Here is a 27,637-nt window from a genome sequence, read left to right as displayed (position 1 = left end):
CTTCCCTCTACTCTCGCCCCCGGCGCTCGAGTTTGAAAAATTTCACGTACAGCAGGAAGGGAGGACGAAAAAAAAAAAAAGAGTGGGGAGAATTTTTCTGCGAACACCCGCATTCCCGCTATCAAGGTAGCTCTTGAATTCAGATTTCAGTGGAAAGAAGCAATGAGTCTTGGTGAGGAAGCAGCAGCGGTAGTTAGCGAGTGGCCCAGCACTGGGGTCAGGCCAACGACGTCTGTGTATTGCTGGGGGTTGGGAATGGAGCTTTGGGGTGACGTTGGGTAGGTCAGATTTTCGCCAGCCATGGAGGTGTGTTCCACCAGGATCCATGCGTGGCGCAGAACAAGAGGTGACTGAGGTGGGGATGGGTCCCCACGGAGTCATCTTGGCTCCTTTGCCACCTTTTCCAGGACGTGCCGTTTAATCTCTGTGGACTTTAGGTCCCCGAACAGTACAAGGGCGAAACTGTCTTGAAACGCAAGATTAGCCAATCACCGACATGTGTTCAGATGTGCAGAGCATGGGACGGAGTGTTTTCACCTCACTTGGCTGGTGAAAACATAGATGAAGTTCGGTCCTTGTCCCTAAAAGAGTTTTTTTATTTAATTAGGCTGATAGTCTCCTATCTCCCCCATTGGATCATCAATCTCTTGAGATGTGATTGGTATTTTACATCTTTGCAATCCTACATGATGTCTGGTACATTGTAGTCACCCAGTAAATTTTGAATGAATGAATAATTGAGGTAGCCCGAAGAAGATATTAAAAAATCAAAAGAGCATGAACAAATATCCGATTAATATAGTGGAAAACCATTTACTCTGAGTGAGCGTGGAAAAGGGGAATTATCAGAGCCAAATGGAATTTGTTAAAATGGTGAATAATAATTTATGGAAGCAAACTCTGTGAAGCCTCTGAATAACTGGGTGACCTCTGACAAACCAAGTTCTTTTGCTGGACTTCATTTTCCTCTTCTTTATAGTTTTACATTTTACATTTAAATCCATGACCCATTTTGAATTATATTTGTGTGCAGTGTGAGATTTAGACTGAGAGGTTTTTGTTTGTTTGGTTTGGGGGGGGTTGTTTTTGTATTTTGCCTACAGATATCCTGTTGTTCCAATACATTTGTTGAAGAGACTATCCTTCCTCCACTAAATGACTTTCCTTTTCTTTAAAATAAAGGGATTAGATTACCTTTAGAGGACATGTCCTTTCCCTTCCAAATCTATGATGCTGAGCCCATTATGCAAATGTACTTCCTTTGTGTAAAGCCATCCTTCATATCAGGCAAGAAAGCTCATCTAGTTGCATTTTAGAATTCAGCTATTAGATATTGTTCATTTGATATAAAGGGAATTTTCTTGTTAAAAAAATGGTTTTGGAAGATTGGGAAAGATGGGTGGAAATCATTAGGAAATCAACTATTATTGTCTTTGTGCAAACATGATAAAAGTGGTTTTTACTTCACTCAGAATGGCCAAAGTGGCGGGGGGGGGGGCAAGAAGTGGCTTAGGCTTTAATATACTGAGCAATAGCTGGTTAATCTTTATTTAAATCTTGGATTCACTTGTAAAAGGGTAAAATAGTAAGCAATTGTATCAACATTTTAAATAGGGCAGTTGAGATGTAAGTCAAGAGGTTAGCCTAGTATGAGTCTTTTTATCTGAGAAAGTACATCTTGCCCTCTCAAGACCATAATTCTTGTCACAGAGTGAATATATCGAGTATAAGAGTGAATGATATTGATGCCCTGTGACATTTCAGATATTTGTGGGTCAAATATGCAAGCAAATATATAACTGAAAGACATTTGAAAGTTAGAGTTTTGTTCATAAAATCGATAATTATTATGAACTCTCTCCTAGGCTTTTAGATAATGAGTTAGAACAAGATGATTAAAAAACATCAGAGTTACTCTCTTTGAGTGCATGATCTGTAGTGTCATACCTCCTGGGGCTGTCAGCTTGTGAGCTTTCAAAATTAAGCAGAGTTTGTACTTGAATAGGAGACTTCCACAAAACACCTGCTCAAAGAGAAAACAACAGTAGCAAAGGAATAATTAGAGGTTGAAAAGAGCCTGGCTATTAAAAAAATCATTTAGATATGTTTTGCCTTTCTAAAGCAAGCTCATTCTAGAACAACAGAAAAAGACACTACTGTATTTAGAAGTAAGCAAGCAAGCTCCACAACTAGGAAAGCACTAGTAGTGCATCATTTTAAATGGAATGCAAGCAAAAAGGAATTTCATTTTAGGGAGTCATTGTAGAAAAACTCCTAAATTGTGAGTAAAAATTTCTTAAGTTTTATTCTCAGTCTGCCAGTGAGTGTTTGTTTGACCCTGAGTGAGTTGATTTCTCTGGACCTTGATTTCCTCATCTAGAAAATTAGATGTTTGGACTGGATGACATTTAAAGTTCCTCCTATCTCTAATATTCTGTAATTCTTTTCTAGATACTTAATTCTTTCTCGTTCTTGTAGTACTTCTCTATTGACCCAGCAAATATTTATTGAGCATCTATTTTGTTCCAATACTGGAACAGTGCTGAGGTGCTGAGGATTCAAGAATGAGCTGAACCAGACATAAAAGGTGACATATTACATGATTTCATTTATATGAAATGTCCAGAATAGGCAAATCCATAGAGATGAAACATAGATTAGTGGTTACAAGGGGCAAGGGGGAGGGGAGAGTGGGGAGTGATTGGTAATGGGCATGGAGTTTCTTTTTGGGAAAACAAGAATCTTCTGGAATTAGTAGTGAAGGTTGCAAAACTATGATATACTAAAACCCATTAAATTGTACCTTTAAGGAAACCTTTAAAAAACAAAGAATGAGCTAGACAGACACAACTTTACTTTCATGTTAGCTTACAATGGGGTGGGATGGATACATAAATGTAACCGTGATACTGTATATATTACAATGGGCACGTAATCCAACTTGGTGGTGGTGGTCAATCAGGGAATAGTTCCTTGAGAACACTATACTAAGCCAGATCTAAGAAATAAGTAGGAATTGAGAATGGAGGAGAAGGTTTCAGGGAGAAGGAATATTACAAAAGCCTGAAAGCTGAAGAGAATATGGTTTAGGGTAACTAATGTTAGTAAGAATAACTGATGCATAAAATTGTGACGGGAAATGGTGAGAGATGGGACTAAGGAGGCATGAGCGAGATATTGAAGCCATGGTAAGGAGTTTGGATTTTATCCTGAGGGCAGTGGGAGCCTTTGAAGAATTTCAGTCTATGGAGTTACATAATCATGTTTGCAATTTAAAAAGAAAACTCAAAAAAAAAAAAAAGAAAAAGAAAAAGAAAACTCAGACTGCAATACAAGGGAGAGAATGGAGAAGGGCAGGATCAGTGACAAGCAGACCGGTGGTTATAGCAGTCCAGGCAAAAGATGAGGCTAATCTCATCTAAAGCAGAGATAACAATAACATGTGTAAAGTGAGGAATGGACACATTTGATAAATTTCTTTTTTTAATTATTTCATTCATTTATTTATGAGAGACACAGAGAGAAAGGCAGAGACATAGGCAAAGGGAGAAGCAGACTTCCTGTGGGGAGCCTGATAAAGGACTCGATCCCAAGATGCTGGGATCACAAACTGAGCCAAAGGCAGATGCTCAACCACTGAGCCACCCAGGGGCCCCAATATTTGATAAGTATTAAGGAGACTGGATGTGGAAGTGAGGCAGGGTCAAGGTTGAGTTATAGTTTTTAGGCATGAGCAATTAGGTATTTGATATCATTCACTGAGCTAGGGAACAGAAACAGGATTTTTGGGGAAAAGAACTGACATTTAGGTGTGTTGGGAACATCAAAGTGAAACTGTCTTATAGAGGTATAGATCTCTAACTCCCCATAGAGATCTGGACTCCTGACATATAAGAATTATTAGAATAGATATAGTAATTGAAACAATGGGACTGTATTTGTTCATCCAGGGAGTATGTTTAGAAGTAAGGGGGGGAAATGGAGCTCCTGAGCACCACACACTAAGAAATGGGAGAGGGAAAAGTCTGAAGTAGATGATGAGAAGGAACAACTGGAAGGCTGGAAGAAAACTAGAAGTTCAAATACTAACATAAGATTTTTAAAAATAAACATGCTTTGTTACTTATAATGAAATATTTGTCAGACAGTGTTCCAAGTGCCCTATAAATAATGACTCATTTAGTCCTCACAACAGATCTATGAAGCAGTTACTATTACTATCCTTATTTTACGGATGGGGACACTGAGGCACACAACTTGCTCAAGATGAAATGGCAAGTTAATTGCAGACTAAAATTTGATTGTAGGCAGTATGGCTCCAGAAGAGTGTGTGTACTTAACCATTATACTATGTATGCTCTCCAGATGAACACATGCTCAGATAAACACTATAAGAGCCCTGAGGGAAAAAAAAAAGAGCCCTGAGAAGTTGGATTTATTGTCTTTATTTTATAAAAAGGAAACTGAGGCCCAGGATGACTATGTGATTTAACCAAGTCACAGAGCTACTAAGTAGTTGAACAGAATTTGGATCTAGATTCCTTAACTCCAAAGCCTCTTTCTACTACATTGTACTGCTGGTTCTTTCTCTCTTTATACACACACACACACACACACACACACACACACACACATATATATATATAATTTAACTTTACTTACTTTATAAATGTTAATTCCTCAAGTATTTACCAAATGCTAATAGCGACTAGCTTTGAATTCTTTTTCAAAAGCAAGTGCCCTGATTGTCTCAGAGTTTTCAGTGATAGTATCAGATTAATCCAGGTTATCTGTACTTTCCAATATAGATGTAATAATGCATTATATTCTAATTGGCTGATGCTTTTTTTTCAGGGCTTGATTCTCTAGAAATGCCATCAGAATGTCTTACCATCATAGAAAAAATTATTTTAAAGTTTATTTATTTAAGTAATCTCTATACCCAGTGTGGGACTTGAACTTACAACCCCAAGATCAAAAGCTACATGCTCCACTGACTGAGTCATCCAGGCACCCCATAGAGAAATTGAAAAAAAATTAATGTAGTGGGGCCCCTAAGTGGCTGCTGGTTAAAGGCCCAGCCCTTGATCTCAGCTCAGGTCTTGATCTTGGAGTCTTGATTTCAGAGTCATGAGTTCAAGTCCTGTGTTTGGACATAGAGCCGACTTTAAAAAAAGAAATCAATGTAGAAATCTAAAAATTCTTCTTATTGTGATATATTGTCTCTAAGGCTAATAACTACCCCAGTAGGGAGTCGTTTACATGGTTTAATGGGCCAGAACTAAAGCTTGGACTCTTGTAGTTACATATTTTGCTCATTTTATTTCTTCAAGTTTTAAGGGAAGCAATTGATGTGTTGAGTCAGATTTGAAGGTTATACACAGAAATGAAGGCTATATTCTGAAGTCAACAAAAGATATCTTGGAATCTTTAAGGACTGAAGAACTATTAGGTGGTTTTTAGTATCCTATAAGATATTGTAAAAGAGTGTCCCCTAGTGCTACTCTGAAGAAGTAATTTGAGAGAAATTAAATACTGCTTGTTTATAATCTCTATCACCATCTTGTGGCAGTGTCCTCAAATAATTCTGCCTTCTTTTATTTGCAAAATCAACCAGGATCTTGCATTAACTTATACACCAAAAAAAGTCACAGGCTATCCTGGGTGATCCAGAATGGAATTACTTTAAATGGGCTATTTTATAAATATCTTGGTCAGAATTCCATAAAATGTTGAAAAGAAGCCCCAGTAAATTAGATTAAGGACTCTGGGGAAAAAAGGGAAATTTGCTTCTTTTTTTATGCTAGTGTAGCAATAGGAGTCAAAACTAGCTGTATCTTTTTACAATTTAAAGTCCTTCTGTTTTAATTTTTTATTTGTTTATAGTAAATTCTACCTCTAATGTGGGGACTCAAACCTGTGATCCCAAGATCAAGAGTCACGTGCTCTACCCACTAAGCCAGCCAGGTGCCCCAAAACCAGATGTATTTTTAATGTTAATGTTTTTTATGGTGTTAAAATACACATAATACAAAATTTACTGCTTCACCTATTCTCAAGTATATAATTCAGTGCCACTAAGTGCATTCATGGTGTTATACAACCATCACCCCATCCATTCCTAGAAAATTTTCATTATCCTGAACAAAAACTGTGTACTTTTTAAAAACCCGATTTTTTCCACCCTTCAGCTCTTTGTAACCTCTATTCTTTCTGTCCCTATGACGTTGACTACTTTGGGTACCTCTACTTCATATAAGTGAAATCAGGCAATATTTGTTCTTTTGTGTCTGGCTTATTTTACTTAGCATAATGTTTTCAAGGTTCATCCATGTTGTAGCATGTATCAGAATGTCATTCCTTTTTAAGGCTTCTGTATATCATTGTATTTACCACATTTTAAAAAACCCATTCAACTGTTGGTAGACATTTGGGTTGTTTCCACCTTTTAGATATTTTAAACAATACTGCTGTGAACATTAGTGTACATTTACTTGTACACTAATGAATTCCTGCTTTCAGTTCTTTGGAGTATATACCTAGAAGTGGAATTGCTAGATAGTATGGTAATTCTGTTTAACTTTTTCAGGAACTGCCATACTGTTTTTTATAGCAGCTGTATGATTCCCACCACAAGGCACAAGGGTTCCAATTTCCCCACATCTTCACCAACATTATTATTTTCCATTTTGGGGGGATAGCCATCCTAATGGGTGTGAAGTGTAAACTTCTACTTTTGAGTTACCTTTGAAAACCAATAACAGGGGCACCTGGGTGGCTCAGTGGTTGAGCATCTGCCTTTGGCTCAGGTCATGATCCTGGGATCCTGGGATGGGTCCAGCATCAGGCTCCCTGCAGGGAACCTGCTTCTCCCTCTGCTTATGTTTCTGCCTCTCTCTGTGTATCTCTCATGAATAAATAAATAAAATATTTTTTAAAAAGAAAGAAAACTAATAACACATAAAGTTAATTCAAGAAATGTTTTGAGCCCCTGCTATATACAGAACACAGTTGCACTCTAATGAAATAACAAGGATGAATAAAATATATTGTATCTTTAGGTGATTTACAATTTATTCTTCTCCTTCATATGTATTTGGGAACAAGCAAATCAACTTAAATCCTCACTGGGTGGTTGAAAAAACTAATCCAGAGATCTTATGCCAAATTTTTGGAAAATGAGTAGTGGAGATAAAAATGTTTATTAAACTAATTTTCCAAAGAATACAGTCAAATGCTAATTATGTAGTTCTTTAGAAAATTCACAACAAATATTATGTCAGGCAAAGTCTAATTTTTTTCCCACCCCCACAGGTCTGACTTGTTAAAAGAATCCTGGTTCATTACTACAATGGCCACTGCTCAGCTCTCTCACTCTATCAAAATTCATAAGGCATCTAAGGTAATTACTAAGAATTAAAAGAAAATCAATAACTATTTAGTGAGTTCAGAATCATGACTTTAATCTTTGGTGTTTTTTTTTTAAATAGCAGTTTTGTCAGTTAATTGGCACATATTTTATCAGAGTATGTCTACATTTTAACTGCCTAATCGACTGAGGATGTTCAAGAAATTAGAATACATTCCTACAAAGTAACTTAATGGATGCTTGTTTCATGTTTATGTGTTTAGGTTTTCTAGAGTAAAAGAAATCAGAAACAAAAAAGATGTTTAAAGAGAATGATTTCTTGTTAGACATTTACTATCAAGCAATTAGGAAATTTCTGATATGCACTGTGATGTAATTATAAGGGCTGAGGAGAGGGGAACACCTGGGTGGCTCAGTGGTTGAGCATCTGTCTTCCACTCAAGGTGTTATCCCAGGATCTGGGATCAAGTCTGGCATTGGGCTCCCCACAGGGAGCCTGCTTCTCGCTCTCCCTTTGCCTATGTTTCTGCCTCTCTCTCTGTGTGTGTCTCTCATGGATAAATAAATAAAATCTTAAAAAAAAAAAAAACTGAGAACACTGACAGGAACTTGGAGGCTGGGCCCCTGGAGAGCATGCCAGAGTCAAGCAACCCTCCTGAGTTCATAAGGGCAGGTGTATCTTGCCCCATGACATTCACTAATGAATCATTCACTTATTAATTGAGATCTCAATATTATATAATATATATACATACATATGTGTGTATGTGTGTGTGTGTATATAAATACTATACACACACATATATATAATGGTGTTATTCTCTGAGAGAATAAAATAAATCTTTATCTTCTAGTTTAGAATCTGGTAAGGGTAATAGGATTTAGAGGAGTTAAGCCAATACACAAAGCAGTATATGTATTACATATATGTGAAAAAGAGTAAAGCATATAAATACGTGAATTTAGAGACTTTATATAGACTTGAATGGTTTGTGTATTATTCATGAAGGAAATGTGACTTAAGATAGACTTTGAATAATAAAAAGGATTTGAATAGAGGAGAGAGAAGAGAATTCTATGAGGAAAAACTATCAATATGCTTTGGCTCAAAATGAAAAATGATCATGGTATATTTTAGAGAATAATGAAGAACCCATCCTTACTGGAGTTGAGAGACATCATGTTGGACAGAAGTAGGAAACAAAACTGAATGGGAACTTCGGAAACAAATTAAAATGGATCGTAAAAGCCAAGCTGAGGAATTTATACTTTATTTTTCAATCAGTGGACAGTCAGTGGGTTTGATCAGGAACATGAATAAAATTGTTTTAGGAATATTAAGCTGTAATAAAAAAAGACAAGATTCAGGTTGAAGAAGAATTAGTGCAGAGAGAAAGCAGTCATCTTTCTGGGTCAAATTCAATATACTCACTGGATTCCTGATCTGATTTGATTTCCTAAGTGGGCTTCTTTCCTGGAGCAGTGGGGAGAATGCTGAACTGGGTATATGAATTGCAATCAGCTTGGGTGTTATTTTTCTTACTGTAAATTAGCAAATTAACTTTTTGTTATAAACAGATCCTTGTAGTTTGGACTGCAGAAACTACTTTTCCCAGTAAATTTTAAGTGACTGTATGATTTTTCTATTTAATACTTAAAGCAATAATAATAACAATTACAGAAGTTAACATTTATTTCAGACTTACATGTACTGGGCACTGTGCCAAGGGCTTTATATTATTATTTCAATTAAGCCTCACATTAAGGAGGCTGCTGAAGTACAGAGAAGTAAAGTAACTTGTCTTAGGTAGTGTAACTTGACAGCTAAGCTGTCAAGCATCACTTATATCATTAGCACACTATATTGTTAAAATAACTTATAATAATATTTTCTATTATCAAGTCATAGTATTTTTATGTATTAGACTTTTACAAAAACATTGATGATGACCCTTAAAGTATTAGATCAGTTGAGCTAAAGTATTAGATCAGTTGAGCTAAGAAAAAAAAAATCCCTGGAGTAGAAAAATAATAGAACTCTAGAGGGATTTTCCAACTATTGATCTTCATTACTACAAATGGCCTTTTAGAGTCTATTTTAAAAATAAATGTCTTTATACTTTCAGGTTATTTAATTTTACAAATGGTTATTACTCTAGTACCGCCTCTGAGTTTTGGCAAGTTTTCAATAAATTATTATATATGCATGCCATGCCAGCTATTACCCAATTACTCAAAAGAACCTTAATTTATCAGGATCTGTGGGTACAAAAAACAATTTTCTATAAAATTTTACATGCACATGCATATACACATGCACATGACATTCACACCTAATTCTCCTTCAGCTTCAATTTTTCCTACTTCTACTATAGCTTAACATTCCTAAAACAATTACTTTACTCACTCTCCTGATCAAACTGAGTTTCCATTGATTGCAGAATAAAGCATAAATTCCTTAACCTGGCTTTTAAGATCCATACTGATTTGTCTTCCAATTTCCTTTCATACATGCAAGAGTAATAATTTTATTATATATTTTTAACAACTGAATATGATATAGTTTGATCATTCATTGCGACTATATGTATACCAAAGAGAACAAAGCCTATATAGCAAAATCATGACTAGAATGTCTTTGGAATACAGATATAAAAAGCTTTTTTAGGGGGTGCTTGGGTGGTTCCATCGGTTAAGCATCCGATTCTTGGTTTCAGCTCAGGTCATGATCTTAGGGTCCTGAGATTGAGCCCTTTGTCAGGTCTGCTTGAGATTCTGTCTTTCCCTCTTCCTCTGCCCCTCTCCCCTCAAATAAAGAAATCCTTTTTTAAAAAATATTTTATTTATTTATTCATGAGAGATACACACAGAGAGAGGCAGAGACACAGGCAGAGGGAGAAGCAGGCTCCATGCAGGAAGCCCGATGTGGGACTCGATCCTAGGACCCTGGGATCACACCCCAAGTCAAAGGCGGACACTCAAGTGCTGAGCCACCCAGGCATCCCAATAAATAAATCTTAAAAAAAAAAAGCTTTTTGGGGGGCACATGGCTGACTCAGTTGGAAGAGCATTTAACTCTTGATCTTGAGGTCATGAGGTCGAGCCCTACATTGAGTGTAGAGATTACATAAATACATTAAAAGAAAGACAGAAAAGCTTTTGGTCATAATTGGTGAATTACTGAAAACTACATATGAAACTAATGATGTACTATATGTTGGCTAATGGAATTTAAATTTTAAAAAGTGTTATGCTAAAAAAAAAAGAAGAAAAAAGCTTTTGGGAGTTCTTCATCAAAGGCATATTTGTGGGTCATACCTGCCTCTAAGTAACAGAATTATTAAAATTTCAACAGTAGAAACTGTGTAGTATAGTAAAAAGACCTCTGAATTTGACTAAAATAATCAGAGACTTAACCATTCTGACTTCTGACAGCATAAAAGTAGTAGTTTCACCTACTTTTGTATTTTATATAAGTGAAATCAGTAGTAATAATTTTTATCTTGTTTATTTTGCTCAGATTTATGTGTGAGAGTCATCAGTATTGTTAAGAACAGTTGTAAAAAAAAAGAACAGTTGTAGATCATTCTTATATCTGTATAGTATTCCATTATGGGGATATATTACAATTTGTTTATTCATTCTTTTGTTATTGGGCATTTGGATAGTTTCTATTTGGGGTCCATTACAAATAAAGCTGTTATAAACGTTCTTTGGTGAGCATATGTATGTATATCTGTCAGGTGTATACCTATGAGTGAAATATGGATCATAGAATATGTGTATCTTTAGCTTTAGTGGATACCACTAAGCATATTTTCCAAAGAGGTTGTACCCATTTAGTATGCTCCTGTAAACAGTATTTAATAAAAGTTTTGACTGATTCACATCTTTATCAACATTTGATATTTTCTGATTTTTAAAAATATTAGCTGTTTTGTTAGGTATGTAGTGTTTTGTGGTTTTATTTTATTTTTTTAAATATCAGGGAGAAGCTATTCTTTTTTTTAAAAAAAAGATCTTATTTATTTGTTCATAAGAGACAGAGAGAGAGAGAGAGAGAGAGAGAGAGAGAGAGAGAGGCAGAGACATAGGCAGAAGGAAAAGCAGGCTCCCTGCAGGGAGCCTGATGTGGACTCGAGCCTAGGACTCTGGAATCAAAGGCAGATGCTTAACAACTGAGCCACCCAGGTGCCCCTCATTGTGGTGTTAGTGTGCATGTCCCTAACAAATTTTGAGCAATATTTTTTTAGGGCAAGGGAGGGGCAGAGAGAGAGAGAGAAAGAGAGAGAGACACTCCTGATCCAGCATGAAGCCTGACACAGGGCTCGATCTCACAATCCTTGAGATCATGACCTGAGCTGAAATCAAGCATTGGATACTAACCCACCTGAGCCACCTTGGCACCCCATTTGAGCACTGTTTATTGGCCATTTGGATATCCTGTTTTGTGGAGTGTCTCTTCAAGTCTTTTATCCATATTTTTCTTTTTGAGTGTCTATTTTTTTCTTAGTGAATTTTAGGAATTCTTCGTATATCCTGGATATGAGTCCTTTGCAGATGCAAGTATTGAGAATTCTACTCCGTAGCAAGTTGCTTCTTTGAACAGGAGTTCTTAACTTTAATATAATCTAATTCATCGATATTTGGAAAATACTTTAAAATTAAAATGTATTGACACAATACCAGCTGGAGTTCATGAGACATGTTTTGTGTTTAAATTAAATAAGAAAGCAAAAAGCAATCTCAGACTAATTGTGTAAAAATGATCAAAATTTTATTTTTATACATGTACACAGTAAATACTGAATGTGACAAACATATGTTGAAATGGTAACTCAAGATGCAGAACAAACTCTCAGCAAATATTTTGTATTGTATTTAGTAGACATTTTTTTTTAAAGATGTATTTATTCATTTTAAAGAAAAAGGGAGCAGAATGGGGAGGGACAGACGGAGAGGGAGAGAGAATCCCAAGCAGATTTCGCATGGATCCCTATGCTGGGACTTGATCCCATGACCCTGAGACCACAACTAGAGCCAAAGTCAAAAGTTGGACACTCACCTGACTGTGCCACCCAGGTGCCTCTAGACAATTCTTATATACTGAACTAAAATTCATGCATCTGTCACTGTCTTATCACAATCCTAATATGGCATATGATTTCTTAGGGCAGACCTTCCAATCATTTAAGAATAACTATAAATTTTTCAATATATCATACACACATTATAAAATTTAGAAGGAAACTATTGTTAACATCCATATATTTTGTAGAAAGTTATCTGACATTTTACAGAACCTTAGTATTCTACAGAACTCTAGCTTCAGCAAAGCACAAAAGTATGGAGATACATGGTAGTAGAATAGTAAATGAATAGTGGTTCCACATAGCTAGAGTGAGGTGCATAGAAAGGATAGGGAGTAGGGGGAGAAAAGAGGGGGTGGCAGATGAGGCAAGAGAGCTAGGCAAGGATAAGACTTTGATAGTTCGCAAATCCAATACTGATACTTGAACTCTATCCTGCGTGAACACCCGTCATGTTGTAATACAATTTGTATTTTTAAAGTTAATAATGATGGTGATACGAAGGACAAGAATGAATGAGAGTTGTTGGCAGGGAGATCAGGGTCTACAGCAGTAATAAAGGGAAGAAATGAGTATGCCCTGAGTCAAGGCAGTGGCAGTGAGAAGGAAAAGGAAAATATACATTTGAGGATTCCTTAAGAGAGAATTATAGGATTTAGTGATTGGAAATGGGATATGAAGGAAAAAGAGAAGCCAAAGATCCCCCTATTTCTAGCCTGAATGATTGGAATGGAAGCTGATTGATTTGTCTGACAATAAAATTTGGGATCAAATGTCAATTAAAGATGATTGAGATAAACTGAGTATGAGGGGTCTACAAAGTGGTCTAGATACAGATGTTCACAGAACAGAAACATAGAAGTGGAGCTCAGAACAGAAAAGAAGACTTGAAGTCTCTGTGTAGGCTATAGCCAAAGCAGTTAGACTAGATGAGATTACCCAAAAAGCAAGAACTATGCAAAGAGAAAAGGACTAAAAATAGAATTTAAAGGGCAGAAAAAACTGGAAGAAATAAAAGAGACTGAGATAGATATGGAGGGATGGATGAAAAATGAAAAGAAGACAGTGTTATAGCAGCTGAAAGAGAAGAGGGAAGGTTTGGGCAGAAGTGTCAAACACTGCAGAGAAGTTACACAGTAGGAAGGACAGCAGAGATCAAAGATAGGATGTACCTGATAACTTTGGAGAGAATAGTATAGAATGGAGGGTATAAAAGACAGATTGCATTGTATTCTGAGGAGTGTGTGAAAGGGAAGGAGATTACCTAAAAAAAAAAAAAAAAAAAAAAAGTAGGGCGGGGGAGGAGATGATAGTAATATTCCAATTTTGCCTCAAACCCATGGATCATCGTGAAATAAATTATATTAGTCTTGAATTACTTGGGTAACTTTCCCTGCCTTTCTGCTCTGCTTTGCCTATGGATATCAAATTTAATGCAATTTTTCAAAGCTGTGTTTCCTTTTGATTACCTTTAAAAGTATCAGATTTGAAAAAAAAAGTATCAGATTTGAAGTCTTGAAAAATCTTTCTATCGTGTCTGTGGTAATGGCATGATGGCTGAATATATTAAAGAATACTAATCTTTTTCATCTTTTTTTTCCCCCAGGAAACAGTTTTTCCATCCCAAATCACTAATGAGCATGAGTCATTGATAATGGTGAAGAAGCTTTTTGCTACTTCTATTTCATGTATAACATATCTAAGAGGCCTGTTTCCAGAGAGCTCTTATGGAGAACGCCATTTGGATGGTAAAGTTTAACTAAGTGGTTACCGTGGCTGTTGCAGTCCTTTCCTCTACTTGGCAGGAATAAACCTTTCCTTTCTCACAGAGTGTGCTAATTCCAAGTCATGGCTTGTTCTTCAAGATCAATTTGCTAATTCATTTTCCATTTTAATTTCAGTATGTTTAGTGGTTTTACTTATAGGAATCATTAGTTCCTGGCTAGATACCAAATGACAGACTGAGAAGAAAAGAAATCTGTATAGACAAGCCCAGTAATTCTTAACCATACCTATAAAAGCAATAGCCAGATAAAAATCTATTTGGGTAGCTGTAGATTTGCGCTATTTTGTGCCTCAGTTGAGTTTGTCTTTGAGGTATACTTTGGCACTGAGGCAGTTTAATGGAGTTAGGTGAAAAACTCTTCTTCCTGTTAACACATACAAATATGCTGAAAGAAAAGCATATTCGTGCCAAACCCATTTGTCGATTTGCATGATTATTCTAATCAGTGCCTTTCTTTTCTCAATTGCCAGGTCTCCTAATTTTACTCCTTTTTATTTCTTGTGTCTTACACTGATGATCTTATTTCGTTATATTACAAATTGTTTTGGCTCCTTTCCTTCTCTTGTACTGAAAGGAAAAAAAATGTACCTAGGACTCTTCAATTTTTTAGAATCTTATCATTAGCCTAAAAAGCTGGATTGTGGTAACTTCAGAAAGTCTTGCTGATTTGTCACTAAAATGGGAACTATCATTTGGGAAAATAAATGTAGAGAGCTATAAGTTTCCTTGTAAGATCTTATTTTTCAAAATCTAACTTTACTTTAAATTCCTCACATCTGTATTTAATGATATACCTTGGTCTCATTCCAATTGAATTTTCTTAACATTTCATCCCCTATACTAGCATCAATGAAATGCGTGTATGCTGTAAATCCAAAAGCGTGACATTTTCAGTCGCGACAACTTCATTTGTATATGTCTCCTTTTGGTCTATAGAATATAAATCTGTAATAGTGAATATGTTTATAGGTAGCACTTGGTTGCATTTCTCCTTGTTTGGAACAGAATTGGAAAAAAATGGAAAAAGATATGTTTGGGGTAACTAATTAAGGGCTTATTATGTGCCCATCACTACCCTAGGCGTGGTGGTGGGGGGCGGATGTTAAAAAAAATTCAACTAAGTATATTTGAAGATCTAATTGGTTTTATTCGATGATTCATCAATAGTGCAGCAACCAATCTAGCAAAAAGAAAGGAGCTCTGAGGAGCATTACAAATTGATAGACTGTTATAGGCAGAAACAGAGTGGGACAAGGAAGTCATTAGTAAAAGAAGAGAAAGGTTTATTTCAGGCAAGGTCACCTTCCTTGGGTGGGGGGGAAGGGTGGGGGCCTACCATGCTGATTACCTCACTAGTATTGATCAGAAAATACCAGGTTGACTGGTTAAAGATTACATTCCTGCAATTAAGTCTTGATTTGCTCCTTGTGGGGAACAAGTGACTCAATTTTAGGCCGGCCCGCCTTTCTTTCTTTCTTTCTTTCTTTCTTTCTTTCTTTCTTTCTTTCTTTCTTTCTTCCTTCCTTCCTTCCTTCCTTCCTTCCTTCCTTCCTTCCTTCCTTCCTTCCTTCCTTCCAATAGAGGTAATACTATTACTTATAGCTTTATTTTTTGTGATAGTTTTAGTAGAAGTTATAGGTCTCCCTCTCAGTGTTTGGTCTTAAAGTAACATACATCATAAAAATGCTCAGAGTGATATAGATCACTCTCCTTTTGGTGATCTCTAAATATTATACCAACATGTGGTAATTTTCATGTACCTCAACAGAGGTAGAGGAACATCAGTTTTAGGATAGGAAAACAATATGAAAAGGTGAAGTAATATGCAAAGTCATATGTGAATCAGTGATCGATTTTGGACTGATCTAAGCCAAAACTCTTTAAATATGATTTTCCTGTTCTCTAACTATAGTAAGGTAGTTGAATTTCAGTTGGAAATTAATATTTGAGAATAATCCATGGGAAAAATCTTATCTTTATTTTCATTTAGAGGGGAGAGAAGTATGAGAGAACTAATTTGAGATTAAGGTACATGTTTTAAATTGGTTAATGGAGATGGTCTCAATAGTCCCTTATGACTACCTGGAATTTAACAGAAGCAGAGAAGTGACAACAAGTCAGTTGTGTTGCATTGTAGAAGGGGAGACTGCTAGACTATGATCAAAATTAGACTAAGCTAGTTTTCAACATAGGATTTATTTTTAAAGTAGGTATTTAGAGATTCAAAATGTTTTTATAAATTATAAAATTAAGATATATAAATAAAGTAGTTAAAGGAAATACCCTTGTTTAGCATGGACAATTTTAGTACAGTAATCATTTAGTAGAGGAAATAGCCTATGTTTCTATTTTTATAGACCTCAGTTTAAAAATCCTTCGAGAAGATAAAAAATGTCCTGGGTCACTGCATATTATCAAATGGTAAGTAACTGAAATTCCACAAAAGTTGAACAACATTATTTTTGTCATGGCTGAAATTACCTATAAGACTTTATTTGAGGGATCCCTGGGTGGCTCAGCAATTAAATGCCTGCCTTCGGCCCAGGGCATGATTCTGGAGTCCTGGGATTGAGTCCCATGTCGGGCTCCCTGCAGGGAGCCTGCTTCTCCCTCTACCTGTGTCTCTGCCTCTCTCTCTCTCTGTGTGTTTCTCATGAGTAAATAAATAAAATCTTTTTTTTTTTAAATACTTTATTTGGTAAGATCATTTCCTTAAACCCTTCCTTTCTTATTTTCTTTCCTTCCTTCTTTCCTTCTTTCCTTCCTTCCTTTTTTCACAATTTCCTGGAAATTTAAAACAATTATTCAATCTAATTTTAAGATATTGACTTAGTTTTGTTTTTGAAGAAAATGAACTTGTATAAAGAAAAATAATTGTATTTTTGAAACAAATATAGCACTGTATGTCACCTTCAATAACAAAAATTAAAAAAAAGAAAAATATCAATCAAAATTTGATTACTCCTCATATGCATGTCAGTATCCTAAACATTATGGCAGACAAAAAGGAATGTAAGATGGGGTTCTCTACCTTAAAATTGTTTACTTATTACCTATAAAGATCTAACAACATATTAAATGACACTGGGAGATTTCAAAAAAGCTCAAATGGGAAAGGTAAAATGATTACCTACTTAATGTACTTAAAAACAAAAATTATAAATCAGTTCTGTACTTGGAATTTTTTTGGCTTTTACATCTGGCCCAAATTGACATCAAACATTTATTTCTTGACAGGATCCAAGGTTGTTTTGATGCTTTGGAAAAGAAATACGTAAGAATGTTTTTAAATTTACACCATAATTAAAGACTTACCTTTTATACCTTAAAAAAAAGTTTAGCTTTTATTTTGTTGTTGTGTATTAACAGCGCACTAGTGCCTACATTTGCATTTATGAAAGTTTCTTTTTATGTCTTTGCTGTCTTGTTGATGTCTTGGTTTCATCGATTAGAAAGGAAACCTTCATTTTTCTCTTTTACATACTGATATCTTTTTGACCACAGAATTTCCTCTGAAGTCACTGGAAAAGATCCAGAGGATGTGGGACAGGGGAGACAAGAATCTGGCATTTAGCACATTGAACATGTTCAAAATAGTTGTGATTCAGTTCACAGATATGAAAGGAAAAAACGGACTTGAATAATTAGTTTTTATTCTATTTTAATTATTTTATTAACTATGTTTGGTTCATGTATATAACCTGTTCCCTCAAATAGCTAGTATTGTACCTTGGATTTTTAAAAATGCAGCTTGAATTTTAAGTGCATTAGATCTTTCTTGCTGCCCAAGACAGCTATGAAGGGTGTAAAAATTAGAGGCTCTAGTCCTAGTTGAAGAGACAAAATGTATATAAATGAACCTCCTACCACTGTTTCCCCTCTTCCTTCCCATCCAAATCTTCTTTTAAATTCTTCTCAATTTGGGGCAGCCCTGGTGGCGCAGCGGTTTGGCACTGCCTGCAGCCTGGGTTGTGATCCTGGAGACCCCGGATTGAGTTCCACGTCGGGCTCCCTGCATGGAGCCTGCTTCTCCCTCTGCCTGTGTCTCTGCCTCTCTCTGTGTCTATGAATAAATAAATAAAATCTTTAAAAATAAATAAATAAATTCTTCTCAATTCATATTCCCTTAAGAAATTTTGAGGTGAATAAGCCTTATCTTGGATTATTTAGTTGCACTCATACATTTCATTTTACAATAAACAGCTATTTTTTTATAATTCATTCAACACTGACCTGGGAAACTGAGAGATACAAAATTAAAACAGATATGGGTTGTGCACACAAGGATCTAGACCATGGCAGAAGATAAATGATATTCATATGCATGGCTGATAAACACTGGCCCGGCTGTGCCTGTTATTAAATTATTGAAATACTTTATATCAGGTGATAAATAGCTGTTTTGCGAGGACCCTTAGTGACCTCCACCATTGTCTCTCCCTCACCTCACCATTGTCTCGTTTGGGATCTCCCTAGACCTATCCATAATCTAGCAACCAAAGGGTTAGCATCTGGCCCAGAGGAGCTTCCAGGAATCCAGCAACCAAAGCTAAGTTGGCATCCTTTCTGATTGGCCAGTACCTGTGCCATATTGAGCTGTTAAATACTGTTTTTTTTTCCACATCAGTTTGATATTTTTACCTAAAATTTTTTTACATTTTTATGTAAAAATATCAGATATTTTGACTATAGCTCTATCACAAATATAAATACCCATAATACTCATTAGAAATATATGCATGCTAAAGAAAAGATACTGATTGTGTGCAATACAAGTGTGGAAAAGGAGAGGTTGTATTTAGTAAGGAACATGAGGGAAATCTTTGGGAGAAAATGGCTTTTGAACTTTGAAGGCCCTTAGTATTTGGACAGGTTTAAATGGAGAAAGTCATCACAAGCATACAAATGCTACTCATTCATTCTCCTTCATCCATTCATTTAGCAACATTTATTGAGCATCCATCATTGAGAGGCAGTGCAAAATAGTTAAGAGCACAAGTTTTGGAATCAGTCTAAAGGGAATCCCAGTTCTGGATTTAACACCTGTGTAATCTTGGGCAAGTACTTACCTCTTGGTACCTTATTGCTTTATATACAAAGTGGGGATAATAACAGAACTTACCTCTTAGGGTTTTTTGAGAATTAAATGAACTAATCTAAAGCACTGATTTTCAAATGTTAGTTTGCATTGGAATCCCCTGGAGGACTTGTTAAAACACACATTATCAGGCCCCACCCCAAAATCTCTGATGTGAGACTTTTGCATTTCAGATAAATTCCAGGTGATATTGAGACTGCTGGTCTAGGGACCATACTTTGAGAACCACTGATCTAAAATGTTTAGAACAATGTCTAGCATATAATAAACACTATGTAAATGTTAACTCTTTTCCCCTTTCCTCCCTGTCTCCCTCCCTCCCTTCTTCTACCCTCCCTTTGTCTCTGCTTTTGTTCTTTCCCTCCTTTCTCCTCTCCTTCCTTCATTCTCTTCCTTCCTCTCTTCCTTTTTTATCTATTTAATCTGTAACAGACCTTGTACCTAAATACTGGATGAGATAAAAATAAGGGAAAGGTGTGATCCCTCCACTCAAGGAGTGTCATTTCTTAAATAATTACAATGTTACATGTGCTAAAATAGCAATGTGATGTAAAAAAGATTATCTACCTAGTTTGATGGATTTATTTTACTGAAATGACTACCTGTATGACTGAATTAATTAAATTTACTGTGTTGGGAGATTAAATGACAACACCTTAGATGGATGACTTAGCCTCTTAGTGGTATTTATATTTGTTTCTCAGTTGTTAGTCTCTTGATTTCCTACTAGGAAACAATAAATGTGTTAAAAATACTTTGAGTAAAGTCAAATTGGAGTATCTAAAATGTTCTTCAGTAGAAGATGATGATTATTTCTAGTGAAATTTTGGGAGATTTTACCCTCTTTCCTTTGTAATTCATATTATGCTCAAATTCTTTAAACATGCATGCATTTTTAGATAGTTACAAAGAAGAGACTATATTGTACAAAGCCTCCTAATCTGTCTCTTACTCCCATTTTCAGTCCCCTACCATTCCAACTCACTATCCACACTACATTCTTTCAAAAATCTAATAATATCAATCTGTTGCCTGAAAATATTCCAGGGCTTCTAAAATAAAGTTGAGAGTCCTTCACAGAGAACCTGTATGATCTAGTTTCTACCTGCCTTTCTAAATGTCATCACGCTCACTATTGCTAGCCATTTTAAAGCCACACAAGGATCTAGGACATGCCAAGTGCCTTTTCCCTTTATATGGGTTGTTGCTTTTCCCTGCAAAATTGTCTTCCCTATCCATACCATTTACATGGCTAGCTCCAATTTATCCTTCAGGTCTCAGCCTAAATATCCTTCAGGTCTCAGCCTACTTTCTTAGAGAGGTCTTCCTGGAACACACACCTCTACCCCAGCTTAGATTGTCATTTTGTTTCATGTTCTCAAGTGCCCTGTGCTACTTTGTCATAGCAATTAACACAATTGTAATTATGTACCTGTTTGCTTTTTTTAAAAATTATTTATTTATTTATTTATTTATTTATTTATTTATTTATTTATTTATTTATGATAGTCACACACACAGAGAGAGAGAGGCAGAGACACAGGCAAAGGGAGAAGCAGGCTCCATGCACCGGGAGCCCGATGTGGGATTCGATCCCGGGTCTCCAGGATCGCGCCCTGGGCCAAAGGCAGGCGCCAAACTGCCGCGCCACCCAGGGATCCCTGTTTGCTTTTGTGGTTTAATGTTTTCTCTCCTGTTGGTCTTCATGTTCCCTGAGATTAGGGGCCATGTCTATTTTTGAATGAATGAATGAATAAATGAATGATTAGTCATATAATATAATTTAGAGTTTTACTGTGTAGTCTTAAAATCAATTGTATGCAGTAACGAAAATAGCCACACAGTGTCACTAAAGTTTTAGTCCTTTGGGTGAGAAAGGTGAATAATTTGATATGAAATTATGGATTGGGACCTTTAAAAAAATTTATATGTTTAGTTTTAAAATTTTAACTAGGTTTCATGACCAACATGGAGCTTGAACTCATGACCTTGAGATTAAGAGTCATATGCTCTAACAACTGAGCCAGCCAGGCACCTCTGGTCCAGAAATTTTCTAATTTGTATTCCAGTTTTAAAATTTTTATCAGAGGCTAGATTATATCTCTATATATTGGATTACTCTTTCAAGCAGAGATAATTTGTTTATATTAATATGTATGTAGGTAGGGCAAGGATTTCGTAGACTTATCAGACTTTAAAATTTTTGTTTTTATAGAATAGTTTTAAAAGAAACAATTTTTTGGAGATACTGGTGGCATATTTAATGTTTAGTAATAATGAATTATTTTGTATATCTTTTGCCTCCCAAACTAAAATATAACTTATAGAAAGTACATATATATGTATGTATGCATGTATGTATTTTTTTGCATTGCTCCTCTCCAGCAGAACTCTGTGTATGTAAATTTATAGTCAAATGAATGAGTGAATTAGTATTCCTTTTCAGATCTTCTACCCAAATCTTTGGAACCTCTCTGAAATCATATTTTAATTAGCCTTTATTTGAAATAACAGTAATATCAGTGGAAGTATATAATAACAGTGGTTTTCTTTTCTCTTGAAGCTACATATGGCAGTACTTACAGTAAGTACACATTTAAAGACCAAACCAATGTCTCTATTGTCTTTTGGCAGGTAAAACATTAAAATAGTACTATCCCCACTTCTCCCTAAATTTATCTGTCCTATGACATTTTAGAATAAAATAAATATAATTTATCAGAAGTTTTTTTTAATAATAAATTTATTTTTTATTGGTGTTCAGTTTGCCAACATACAGAATAACACCCAGTGCTCATCCCGTCAAGTGCCCACCTCAGTACCTGTCACCCATTCACCCCCACTCCCCGCCCTCCTCCCCTTCCACCACCCCTAGTTCGTTTCCCAGAGTTAGGAGTCCTTATGTTCTGTCTCCCTTTCTGATATTTCCTACCCATTTCTTCTCCCTTCCCATCTATTCCCTTTCACTATTATTTATATTCCCCAAATGAATGAGACCATATAATGTTTGTCCTTCTTCGATTGACTTATTTCACTCAGCATAATACCCTCCAATTCCAACCATGTTGAAGCAAATGGTGGGTATTTGTCGTTTCTAATGGCTGAGTAATATCAGAAGTTTTAATGAAAGATCACAAATTATGTATTTCTTAGGTATATTACAATACATGGGAAAATATATAAGGATATACTGTTTGCTTCATATATTGGCTATCAGGATTTCATTTTTTAAAAATTACAACCTCGGGGTTTTTTTGTTTTTGTGGTTGTATAGACTTTTTTGAAGTCTTGTGTGCTTCTGAGTATAACATGGTATATATAGTTAAGAATAGAAAGAAAATGAGAAGATAACATGGAGAGTCTTACATATTTGATTTATTTAAACATTTTTAAACCATAACAAATTATCTTGAAATATGTATATCTCAGTCCTCAATTAATAGAGCACAAATTGAACTCTTCACATAGAAAATATATTCTGTGAGGAGTAATCTAGTAAGTTTCAGAAATTGAATGTTATTTATTTCTCCTTAAACAGCTTTTCACAAATCCCAAGGAAGCTGAGGTAAGAATACATTGAGAGGGGATTTTATTTTAAATGTGTTTACCTGAATTGAGCCTACTGATTATGTTACTAGATTACTATATGAGCAAAGTAACTCATCATGAACTCTGTCAGTGTGTTTTGTTATAAACCATCAATTCTTTATTATGAAATTTTAGTAACTACTTAGGGATGTTGAAAAAACTTTAAAAAAACCATAGAGGAGTCTATTCCCTAACATGTTAAAATTAAAAATATCTGTGTGTATAAAACCACATTTTATTATTTATTTTAACTGATTTTGAATCCTTTCTGTTTGTGGCCTTTTGGAAAATATGGCATAATTCTAAACTTTTCTCTTTTTTGCCAAATAAATTCTTTCCTATTTGACCTTTTTATAGAGTTTCAGATCTTTACTCCTTCTTTCTCTCTTAATTTCTTCCCTATTGAATCCTACTCATCTTCTAGGCCAACTTATGTCCAAATCTCCCATGAAAGCCTTTTGGCCTATAGTGTTCACACTAATTTCTTCCTTCTCTAAATTCCTTTTCCAACAGGACCCCACAATATAGCACTCTCTGTTGATTTATGTAGATTAACTTATGTCTTCAACCAGATTTTGAATTCTTGAGGACAAGTGTCTTGTCTTGTTTTCTATCTCCCTGAGCGAATATCATAGTCCTGGACATATACTAGTTATTTGTACTACTTTGAATGGCAGCTGTGGTAATGGCACAGATATGGAGGGAAAAGCTCTTTGTTCTTTCTTTTCATTCTATTCTCTTTATTTTCTTCCTAGCTTTCTTTCCTTTTTCTTTGCTTTCAATTTTCCTTCTTAAGCCTATGACTTTAGCCTAACTGGTGGTATTCAAGACAAATTAAGCATTTTTAGCCTTTAATATCCTTTCTTGGGTAGATTATAAATAACTGTTTGAGCAGGGTAGAGGAAAACTGGTACATGCAGGTGGGTAAAAATTCCTCAATGCTTGACTACTCCTTTTTATCTTTGTGTCTTGTTTAGTTTCAAAATGCTTTTTTTTTTACCCTGAAGGTTTGAGGGGAAGTTCCCCAAATTAAAACTTTCTGATAAATCATTAATAAATCCATAACTTTATTAATGCAATGAATTATTTTGTTTTCTTTCTTATGCATATAAAACTCCTAATCTGAGACTGATGCTTTTGAGGTAGTGAAATGCTGAGCAAATTAGGCTTAACTACAGAAAACTCTTGGGTGGAGGGTGTGTGTGTGAGGGGGTGCTGTTAAATGAGCTTTGATGCAGGCAAAGTAATAAAGTTAGAAAACAAAAGCTTATATTATGAAGTGTTGAGCTATCATTTATAACCCAGAAAAAATATTTTGAATGCTTACAGATTGTTCCATATAGCAGTGACCCATAACTTCTATGTGTTCATGGCACACTTTTGATTGCTAGAAATTTTAGTGGCATGTTTGAAGATATTAAAAGATCAAAAGAACACCAAACCAAGTCAGTGATAAGTACAATATAATTATGGAATAGCAATGTTCATAATGCCTAAAAGTATCCTTAGGACTGCACTATTTTATAGTTGATATGTAGCATCAAGTCACCGGTACAACCACTTACCTCTCTAATCTCATTCTTTTATATAATTACAAAACAACTTTCTCATGTAAACACAATCTTTCTTTGTCGTTTATCTGATATTGTGCTATGTTTCTTGACTCATATCTTTAGAAGTATATCCTTCCCTAAACAAAACTGAACAATAGCAATATTATTAATATATACCTGAAGCAGAAATATATTTTATGTATAGATTAAAACTTGTAGCAATCTTGTGAAGATTCTTTAACTGTACAATAGTTGCACACCTCCATCTTAAATCAAATAAGTGTGCTTACCCATTTCAGGGACCAATGGAGTTTTGGGCACTGCACAAAGCTGTGGTATTTCCATACTAGAAGTTTTGTTTTGGTTGCTCCATTTCATGACAGAGATGAAATGACAAAAGTAACTGAAGTAGTAAAGAGGGGTAGTGTAGCTTTCCTACAGATACACACTATAACATGTGTGGAGGGTATTAATAAATTGTGTAAACCAAAATGTAAATATGTTAAGGAAAGGTTTGTAGGATGAAATCCTAATTGAGTGTGAACTTTTTCCCAGCTGAATATTTATTTATTCAGCAAATATTAATTGGTTTCCCTCTATCTGCCTAGCACTGCTCAAGCTATAAAAACACAGGAGTTAATGGGATAGACAAGGTCCTGGCTCTCTGGAAGCTTACATTCTTATATCCTCAAGGGAGGATAAACAATAAACAAAAATGGTATTAGATAGTCCTCCTGCTATGAAGAAAATAAAAGAAAGGTAGTGTGCTGGAGAGTGCCGAGGCAGGGAAGGGGGAGGAGGGATTAGTGTGCAGCCTATGGAAGGCCTTCAGAGCTAAGCCTGAAGGGCTAGAGGAGTCAGTTTATGCAGGTCTGTGAGAGACAATGGCATATGACTAGCAGAATAGCACAATAGTTAACATTGTAGGTGCTAGGATCAAATCCCAGCTCTAACATTTACTAGCTTCATGTATAATTATGATAAGGATACCTACTTAAGAGTATTGACTACATAAGAATGACTAGATGTAGAGCATTTAGGAAGTGCCCAAATATTATCATAATCAACTGGAGATAGCATGTTCCAGAGTATAGCTGTGCAAAGGCCCTAAGCTAGCAAGGCATCTTGTATGTTCATAGACAGAAAGGGTGCCCTGAGCCTGGAGCTTAGTGGGTAGCAGGGAAAGAAGCAGAAGTGTAAGATCTCATGAGCTAAGGTAATTTTTGGATTTTATTCTAAGGGCAATGGGAACTGTTGGGATGTTTTAAGCGAAGGAGTGACATAGTCTGATTTGTATTTTCAAAAACACTTTTTAGCTATAGAGCAGAGAATGAATTACTGGAGGAATAGTTTGTAAGCAAGGAGATCAGATGAAAAGAGATAGTGGTAGTTTGGAAGGGTAATAATAATGGATGGACTTGGGATATGCTTTGGAGATGGGCCTGGATGGTCTTGCCAATGGATTGGAATGTAGAGGGAGGAGGAAAGGCTATATATGTTGCTATTGCTTTGGTATCTGTGAATATATTCAGTATGAGTAACAGAAACCGTCGCTGAGTGGTTTAAAGGCCCCTCTTTATTAGGCAACACATTAATCTGAAAAGCAGAAAATGTTTTATGCAATGTTAAGAAGAGATGAATGTCTGCTGTAAATATCTTCTGTCATAATTGGAGTTAGATTGAAATTAGCATTTTGTGTAAAACAATTACAAACCTAACTCTCTTATGAATTGCTTCAGGGACCAAATAATGTGTTAATAAAATTATCAGCTACTAAAGGATCTACTTTTGTTATAATTAAAAAAAAAAAAAAGCTCAGAGCATCGAGAAGCTAGATTTTGTTGTGAAACATGGGCAGAAAAAAAAAAAAAGAAACATGGGCAGGCAGGAAGAATAGGCATCATTTGTTTGGCAGGGCAATTACACCCAGCATGAATGAAGGAGAGGTTAAGTGTGTATCTTGCCTGTCCGGGACAAACCTGTTGCGGTAGGCACCTCTAGCATCACATACTTCCCCTACCCTACTCACAAAGCAGCTTTCTAAATTTTGTTTGATTTCCCAAGTAGATTGTTTTTCTAGAAAAATATTTTTTTTAATTAAGTCCACTATGAATCAGTTGTCTTAGAGTTTAAGCAGCACAAGCCAGTTTACCCAGGATCTGATTACCTGTGATTAAGTTGTTTGCTAAGGTTTTAAGATCAGCAGAGCTGGGAGAACAAGTCTTAGAGTAGAGAAAAGTAACAGAAACACTAAAACTTTCTGATCAATCTAACCTCCTCATTCCCACAGTGTCAAAGACTGAATATTGAAACAGATGAATAAAGGGCATTTTTTGTGTTTGGACTTAAATTTATACCTTTTACCTGTCTTTCAGACCTTCTCCAGATCTGTGGACAAACTATACAATGTATCTGGGCCAAACATTTGCTCCAACTACAAGACAATCATTTTATTTGACATAGAGTATGTCTCTCATGAAGATATGTGTCCCTCTTTATTTCTAGCTTTCTTAACAGTTAGGAGAGCAAATAGCAGTGATCTCAAAGTTTTAAGGGCAGGATCAAAAAAATGAGACCTGATGTCATAGATCCTGGTTCCTTTTTGAATTTTTCTAGTTTTCTTGTTGCCATTCTGGTCTTCCCTGAATTACTGGAGCAGCCGCTTAATTGCTCTCATGGTTTCTACTTCTTCTTCTGCAGTATTAAAATAGCCAGGGTGATCTTAAAAACACGCAAATTACTCCCATGCTTAAAACACTTCAGCATATTTCTAGTTTACTTAGATTAAAATCCAAATCCCTTATCATGGCCAATAAAGCTCCACATCCTCATCTCCCACACTGTCTTACTTGCTTACTCATTGCCAGCCACTTTGACCCTGAAGGAGGCTTATTTTCCTACCTTAGAACTTTGTGTTGCTGTTACCTCTGCCCAGGACACTCCATCCTCCTCCAGATCTGCACATGACCCCTTTTGTCACTGAGGCTCAGCTTAAGCATTATCCCTTCAGGGAGGCCTCCTTGGCCCTTCCAAACCAAATCAGCATTCTCCCTTCTTTTCTCTATCACAGCTTTTGTTTCATATTGTTCACAGCACTTACTACTATCTGAAATTATTTTATTATTTGTTGACTGCTTCTCTCCCCTGGCTATA

General features: G+C 35.7%; 1 protein-coding gene across 1 annotated transcript in view; it reads left to right on the top strand.

The window, feature by feature from the left end:
* Positions 1-27,637, top strand: part of HORMAD2 (HORMA domain containing 2) — an 85,800-nt gene that overhangs the window by 230 nt on the left and 57,933 nt on the right. The window contains exons 2-7 of the mRNA XM_055322832.1: positions 7,315-7,402; positions 14,066-14,207; positions 16,603-16,666; positions 17,483-17,519; positions 21,907-21,927; positions 22,882-22,908. Of these exons, the coding sequence (XP_055178807.1) occupies positions 7,352-7,402; positions 14,066-14,207; positions 16,603-16,666; positions 17,483-17,519; positions 21,907-21,927; positions 22,882-22,908 (342 nt within the window). The 5' untranslated portion in view covers positions 7,315-7,351. The remainder of the gene's footprint in view (positions 1-7,314; positions 7,403-14,065; positions 14,208-16,602; positions 16,667-17,482; positions 17,520-21,906; positions 21,928-22,881; positions 22,909-27,637) is intronic.

This window comes from Nyctereutes procyonoides, unplaced genomic scaffold (genome assembly GCF_905146905.1).
Source record: "Nyctereutes procyonoides isolate TBG_1078 unplaced genomic scaffold, NYPRO_anot_genome, whole genome shotgun sequence".
Classification (NCBI taxonomy): domain Eukaryota; kingdom Metazoa; phylum Chordata; class Mammalia; order Carnivora; family Canidae; genus Nyctereutes; species Nyctereutes procyonoides.
Note: the sequence above shows the minus strand (reverse complement) of the source record. Positions and strands in the feature narration are given on the sequence as shown.